Below are 7392 nucleotides of genomic sequence, written 5' to 3' on the forward strand. Positions count from 1 at the left end.
GCGCCCCTCGCAAATATTTCTGCCGCAGAGCGAACAGATGAATGGTGATAAAGACAATGATATCCAATGCACAGCAAGAGAGGCTACCAGTTAGAGCGGCGCTCAAGGATGAGGCGAAGGCAAACCTCCTGACTGGTTGCCATTTCTTGATGCATGCCTTCCTGGATTTTTATGTGCAGTTGCACTAAGGTGAACGATAGAATGAGGATGTATGATAGGATCGCGGAATGCGATCAGTGTATTTATGGCATTAGCCGGGTCACGGGGTTGAAGAACAAACTTAATCAGATATTCGTAACACTTGACATGGCTTCGCTATAAAACTGGTAAGGGCTACGAGCCTGTAATTACAAAAAGAGGGTGCTGGTTCTCCGGGTTGCATGAAAGGTAGGATAATACCCGAGGTTATTTTTCCTAATGGCACATTTTACTAAAAAAACCTTCAAAAGTACCTTTAGTGAGGGGTCATTTCATTTTTGGTTCGGTTTCTTATTCTGTGCATAGAGTAACTTATGTTGGGGTGTCTCCAGCGGAAAAGAACAAAAAAGCGTCTGAGAAACATTTAAATTCTTGCATTCGTATCGACGCTGAAAGAGCCGGTTCGGTGAAGGAAGAACCGATAAGCCCGAGACTGCGACGCCAAACGTGCGTCCCACAGGTCTCTATTGGTTTGGCTGGCGCTGCTTTCACGCCTTTTGCATCAGCCGGAAAACCCAGCGGTGTCATTCGCCAACCCTGGAGATCTCTTCTCTATTCGGCCGGACACCTGGCCTCCGCGGAAGATGATTGCGTAAGCAAAGGCCGCAATAATGCCGACCAGGAGGACCGCGACCAGGCCAGTAGATAAGGGCGCAGTGTTGAATATCGAGTGCTGTCGCTCAATGGCCGCTGGCGTCGGGCGGACAGCACCGGTGGCGCCGGGACCACCTGCAGCGATGAAGATTATGATCATATCGGCAGGAGATGCAAAGAAACGAAATTCACTGAAAATTGCCAGCCAATCCATGTTTTTCTGCTGAGCGGACAACTTTTCCGTATTGAGAGACATGAACTAAAGATCTGAGCGAAGATGGTAGTAGCCATTCGTACTCTCGCCGAGATAACGCTTGTGAGAAAAGCACTTCTGCTCGGTCTGGACAGTAAAAAAGCAAGTGGCCAAGATGAAATTCCAAACGCCTTTTTAAAACGATATGCCGAACCCTGCAGCAGGTACCTAGGTCTAATCTACCGTAAATCCCTTGCCACTTGCAGACTACCAGACGACTGGAAAATCTCCAAGGTATTGCCGATCCATAAATCAGGCAACACTTCTTTGGTTTCCAACTTCAGGCCGATATCACTCCCTAGTACCGCATGTAAAATACTAGAACATATAATTTCAAAGCACCTAACAGTTTCTAGAGTGCAATAACTTATTATCGCCTCATCAGCATGGATTTCGCCGCGGCTTATCAACCGTTACTCAATTAACAGAAGTTGTGAATGACCTAGCTTTAAGTATTGACAAAACAGCCAAACTGACATCATATTACTCGACTTTGCTAAAGCCTTCGACTGCTTATGCCATTCCAAACTAATCGTAAAACTACGGGGTTACATCGGTGATGGGGAACTTTTGGCTTGGATTGAAGATTTCGCGTGGCAACGTTCCCAACTCGTTTTGTATAATAACATTCAATCTGAAACGGTACCAGTCACATCCGGAGTTCCTCAAGGGTCTGTCCTTGGGCCACTGCTGTTTCTTATATTTATTAATGACATTACCACCGACATTACCTGTAACATCAAACTCTTTGCAGACGATTGCATAATTTACAGAGAAATCAGAAGCCATCAAGATCATGCCATACTTAACAGATCATTGCAAAAACTTTCGGACTGGTGTAGTGATTGGCAAATGTCAATTAACAAAGTGAAATCTGTAGCAACTGCAGTAACTAGAAAAAGCAACCATCAAATTTCTTGTACAAAATCAATGGTACTCCACTGGCCTTCGTCAATGAACACAAATACTTAGGAGTTACATTAACTAACGATCTTAGACGGGGAAAACACATTGACAACATCACTTCAACTGCATTACGAAAACTGTTCTTTCTTAAAAGGTGTCTTCGTCTTGCGCCAACACAAACTAAACTTTTAGCTTATAAAACGTTTGTTAGGCCTGTACTAGAATATGCCAACACTGTTTAGTTTCCTTAGTCTGTAACCAATATTTCGCGACTTGAAAGAATTCAACGTAAAGCAGTGAGGTTTATTCACAACAGATACAAAAGAAAGACTCACCAACACAACTAGCTGAAATCTCCAGGCTTGAAACGCTGTCAAAAAGGGCAAAGCGCGCGCGACTAAAATTTCTTTATCAGCTCCTTAATAACACTTTTAAGATCGATTCATCTAAGTACATTTCACTGTCACTAAAACGTGCATTAAAAAACCAGCACGCGTATACGCTAACCGAATATCCTTATCACAGTGACACTTTCAAAAATTCTTTCTTCCCGCTAGTAACAAGAGAATGGAACCGTCTAGACGAATCCATAACTACCGCCGATTCATTTTCAAATTTTTGTACCGAACTAGAAGCCGTGTTTTAAAACTAGAGGAGTGGCTAGAAGATTTTTCTGCATTTTTGTCTATTTTAAGGAGTACACGACGTGTTGTGCCCATGTTAATGTTCCTGTTTTCGAACGAGCATGTTTTTTCTTCAGTTACCTGAGCAAATCTGTCAACTTCTTTTGAGTTTTTTTTCTGTGTTATGAACTGTCTAGTTTATACCTGTCTTTCGCACAGCCGCTTTTAGAAATGTTATCCTCTGCTGTGATACGTGTTATGCCCACCTGCTAAGGTCTCAACTTGAGACTGGCAGTATTTCAAATAATAAATAAAATAAGGACTTCGGGACTCCGTGTATAACGACAACTGTACGATAAACTTTCAAGGACATAAGGAAAGTATTCTGCACCTGCTGCACTCTGGCGAGCACTGAGAGAGGTAGATTGAAACCTTTTTTGAAGCGTAAGTGTAGTGTCTCTTGCCTATGTGGAGCCCTCAGCCCTTCCGCGGTGTGGAATGTCAGTGCACGTTAAAGAACCTAGGATGATCGAAGTTAGTCGGGATCCCTCCGCCAGGGGTCCTTCACAGTCCGCGTTCGGTTTCAGGATGTTACACCTCACATATATTTACACCACTCCTACCTCACTAAAAAACAAAAAAACTAACACAGAACAAGAAATAAACAAAAATCTATTGATAGTATAATTAATCTCCTGCAGCAAAATTTACTGTAAGTACAGCATGAAGTTTCACGCTTCAGTAAATTTACGTTTTAAGCTGCGGAGCAGCGTCAGGTGTGATTTACAGAAGCGCGCACAGGTGAATTCCTATATTAGTGAAATAGGAAGGATATCCGCATGATGTAAGGATAAAGTAGCCGTTTATTAGAGCGCGCAGTAATGAGCCACAAGTAGAACATTCGACGGCAAAGTACATGACAGGGGTAACTTGGAAGCATAAAACAGTCATCCTATGTCACCCACAGCAACCAATGAAGCATGCTATACCAGTGTACTGCACGGTTAAGGGTTTTCCGCAATGTTTAACGGCGTAACGCTCTTAAAAGCATACAAGAAAATCGAAGCCCCTAGGGACAGACATAAATTGACCACATCTCCTGGAAAGTGTCTTGTTTCAAGATATTTACCGAGTGGTCGGTTGCGATTCAGGTCGTACACAAGGCAACGCGCCTGAATTCCGCAGGAGAGAAAACCGTGATTTCCAGGGCTAAACCTACCTCTTATTATCACTTGATTCCGTAAAGCCTCCTACGGGGGACATGCAATTGTGTTGTTTCAGCGGGAGACGCGGAAGCGGAAGGCCAGCGGACAGTAGCAACGACCCCGCGGGAGCAGCCCCGTCGCTGCTTTGCAAAAGCGGCGACAGGCGGCGCAGCCGGTGCTGGGCGGTCTTCCCCATGCCGCTGCCTGGCCCCGAGAGTGACGACCTCCGTGAGCCTGTCAGGAGCGCCGTGCGTGAAGAGTTGCGGAAAAACTTCACCCTGTCGAACAACACCCGAGTTTCGGCGCCATTTCGGATGTTGCTCGTGAAGAACTAAGTCGAGCGATGCCGCCAGCGCCATCTCCCCAGCCGCCACCCGCGGCGTATATCGTGAAGTACAGCGAATTACTATGCAGCCCTACACCCGCACCACCGGCGCTCTACTGCCCTGCTCCTCGCACATCGTATTAGCGATTTACGAATTCGCCTGCCTTCCCGGACGCACGACCACCAGTCGAGAAAAAACACGTGTGGCTCACGTCTAATATCTGGCTTCACTGCTTCCACTGCGGTGAAGCAGGCCACATATTTCGGCACTGCTCGTATCGTCGGATTCCTGCGAGGGTTTTCACCAAACGACCTCGTGATATCGACCATTATTACCTCACTGCCAACGTCCCTCCTGCATACTCGCCACGAAGAGGTCGCCGTCACCCCGACGGTTTTCTTCCCCAAGTCGCCAGTCGTCTCTCAGGCAGCCCGCACCGGAAAACTGAGGACGGCGACTTCTAAGGGTAGGGCCTCCGTCGCTCGGCATTTCGAATGTCATCCACTCGCCGACTTGACACTACAGCCGACCTCCGACCCCACCGCTACAACAACCTTCCGACTATCAGAGCAGCCTCCGCTCAACGCCCCAATTCGACGAACGCCACAAACTCTACGTCCGACCTCCCTCCACGACGCACGTTCTAGGAAGTGAACTGTTTACCTCTGAAATAGCCGTCGCTGACAACCAGTACGTGACTGCCCGCATATATACCGGCGCAGGTTTCTTTGTTATGAGTCGTGGTCTTGCCACTGTCTTCAGATGCGCACTGACAGCCGGGCATGGAACGCAAATACGGACAGGTGGCGGCCATGTGGTGACGCCGCTCGAGTCTGCACCGTTAGGATAGAGATTCGAGGCGTAACCTTCCCTGGCTCCTTTGTCTGAGTGCTTGAAGGGCCCGGTCCTCGACCTCAATTTTCTATGGGAAAATGGTGGGGCCATATACATCAGCAAACTCATGTGACATTCTCCAGCCCACGCGTCACTGCCGGCGACATTGAGCCGGGCGGGCCAGTTCTGCGCGTGTTCGACAACCACGTTATACTACCGCCGCGTGCCAGCTAGTTTGCTGCGGTGGAGTGTGACAGCACACGCTAGTCCAACGGCATCGCGGAAGGAAACATCGCTATTACTTAGCTAGCCAGTGTGAGCTGCTCAGAGAGTACTTGCCCTGCACGACAAGCGAACACGGCTTCTGGTAAAAACTTTAGGGCCGAACACCGCCATTTGCAGAAAGATATAGCCATCGCCTGTTTCGATGAAGTTAGCGAGCCAGCGGCCCACTGCGCCTTTGTCACCGTTCAATGGCACACCTCTCCAGGAAGACCTAGTAGGAGAGTTAGTTAAAGGGACACTGAGGACAGCGCTATCAATTTTTTTTTTGTTAGTAAAATCCGACAGTTCGATTTTTATTCCTTTGGTGCCGCTTGTCCGGCAGCGAAAGGTGCGTTTATTAGCACGAGATTTGGATTCGAAGGACTTTCTGATGAAGAAATAGGAGAACGGCGGAAACGGAAACGGAGGACTCCGCGATTGCTGGCGCGAGCGCTGTGCTCCCACATAGAAGCAGACGAAATGAAAACTAATGCCGGCCGACACTGAAAGACTCTATGATCCGTCGTCGCTTTGTTTACGTTCGCGCCAACGTTACGATGGACCCCGATTCCGACATCGAAATTCTCGAAAATAACTGCAGCCTGCACTCAGCGACTTCAACTCCACACAGCGTGCGATGCTTCTGAGGGCTGAGGTGGCGTGTCTGGCAAGTCAGCGCCGAGGAATCGGCAGCGTGCTGTCACCGCCGAGCCACCGCCTCGACTGATGTGTAGCGACTGGTACGTGCGGACATATGTAAATTCTGTAACAACAGTGCTCGTAGGGCTGGTTATGTACCCCAGCGTCTTAATACGTTGACGAAGCGAACAAGCCGAGCTGTGCGTTTGCTAACGTGAACGCGCGTTGAACTGGCTATACACCGCTCTATTTCGTTGTCGCAGTTGCGGACCGTTGTACAAACTTCATCCGAGGAGCACTTCGAGGTCATCTGCTTCTCCGCCCACGTAAATCGAGGAGCATAACGAAACCATGCGGGCACACAGAGCACATAGCCGGGAAGCGCCCCAAAACATACTGAAACTCAGCTGGCCGCCTGTTGGCGAATGACGTGCCTGTGCATGTCCCCACTGGGCATCATAGAGAACCTACCCGTCGTCTGCAATAACTGCGACTGGTGGCCACAGCGTGCCGCCGGAGCGAGGACGGGGGGCTGGGCTGCAGCCGGCGCCTCGGCAGACGGCTCCGAGCCTGGCACCACCGCGGTCATGCTGTTGGTAGGCGTTCGCGGCCCCTCCTCGTTCATAGACAACAGCTGCTTCACCTCCTCTTCGTCGAGGCTCAGCGCCTGCTGGAGGTACTCGTCCAGGCCGCCGGAGCGCTCAGAAGCGCGCAGTCCTGACGACGCGGTCGCCGTCTCTGTGTTGACGAGGTGCTTGATGCTGGGCACGCTTTCCTCGTTGGCAGACATGCTTGAATAATGACACAACCGCGTCGACTCAGCCTGTCGACGGCGATCATCTCCTTCTTCAGTCTTCGTTTTCTTCTTCAACTGACGCAGGCCGGCAGACAGTGCAGCATATTCTCAAAGATAGCACAATAATAGTCATAGTAAACACAACGAAGGCTGTCGCACTGAACCGTGAATAGGACACATACTAGGCGATACCTTTTTAGCAAGCACTGACCAAATTCTAGCGTCTGCTCTTAACCCTAGTAATCAAAGTATGTCGATACAGTGACAATTTTTTGCCCTTGGGCCAAGTACAGGACTTTTTAATCTTTAAAAAAGACACGGAAGAATGGGCTTCGTTTTCGCAAGATCAACTGAAGATGCACTTCAACTCTCCGACTCATATGTGAAATCATCCAGCGACCGCCGTATGTGCTTGGCGTCCGTATGATGCGTAGAGAAACGGCTTTTGCCTTACAATTCGAACCATTTTAAAGAATGAAAAGAAGCTCCCTTAATATTCTAATGACTCAAGGAGAGCCGTGCAGGTAGCCGTAAGGAGGAACCCACGAACGAGGTCGGTCCTGTTAGGGGATGGGCATCCTCACTAACCTGATGAGGATTGCACTCGGTGAGGTGAGGGAAGATAGGCGCATGAAAATTCGCGAGGACGAGGGTGAGGGAGGAAAGACATAGTGAGGTGAGGGACGGAACACATGATGAGGTCAGGGCGATGGAGGGCACCGAGCACGGCCTGAGGGCGAGCTTGATGGCTCGA

General features: G+C 49.0%; 1 protein-coding gene across 2 annotated transcripts; it reads right to left on the reverse strand.

Annotated features, from left to right (window-relative positions):
• Positions 1–530: 530 nt before the first annotated feature.
• LOC144119172 (uncharacterized) lies at positions 531–6651 on the reverse strand. Of its 2 annotated transcripts, none has more exons than XM_077651866.1 (2): positions 6314–6651; positions 531–927 (listed from the first exon to the last, which is right to left on the reverse strand). In XM_077651866.1, exons 1-2 carry the CDS (start codon positions 6630–6632, stop codon positions 701–703), a joined length of 546 nt encoding a protein of 181 aa, XP_077507992.1. In that variant the 5' UTR covers positions 6633–6651; the 3' UTR covers positions 531–700. The 2 variants fall into 2 exon arrangements, 1 of the variants encoding a protein (XP_077507992.1); XR_013312281.1 differs by lacking the exon at positions 6314–6651 and adding an exon at positions 2287–2376 and having other exon boundaries at positions 839–927.
• Between the last annotated feature and the right edge of the window lie 741 nt (positions 6652–7392).

The sequence above is a fragment of the Amblyomma americanum genome, chromosome 2 (assembly GCF_052857255.1).
Source record: "Amblyomma americanum isolate KBUSLIRL-KWMA chromosome 2, ASM5285725v1, whole genome shotgun sequence".
NCBI lineage: Eukaryota > Metazoa > Arthropoda > Arachnida > Ixodida > Ixodidae > Amblyomma > Amblyomma americanum.

Excerpts from the sequence above, each read along its gene's own strand:
- LOC144119172 (XM_077651866.1), bottom strand. The coding sequence starts at position 6,632 with ATGTCTGCCAACGAGGAAAGCGTGCCCAGCATCAAGCACCTCGTCAAC. Across the intron at positions 928-6,313 it reads GCAGTTATTGCAGACGACGG|GTGGTCCCGGCGCCACCGGT; the intron begins GTAGGTTCTCTA and ends TCATCGCTGCAG.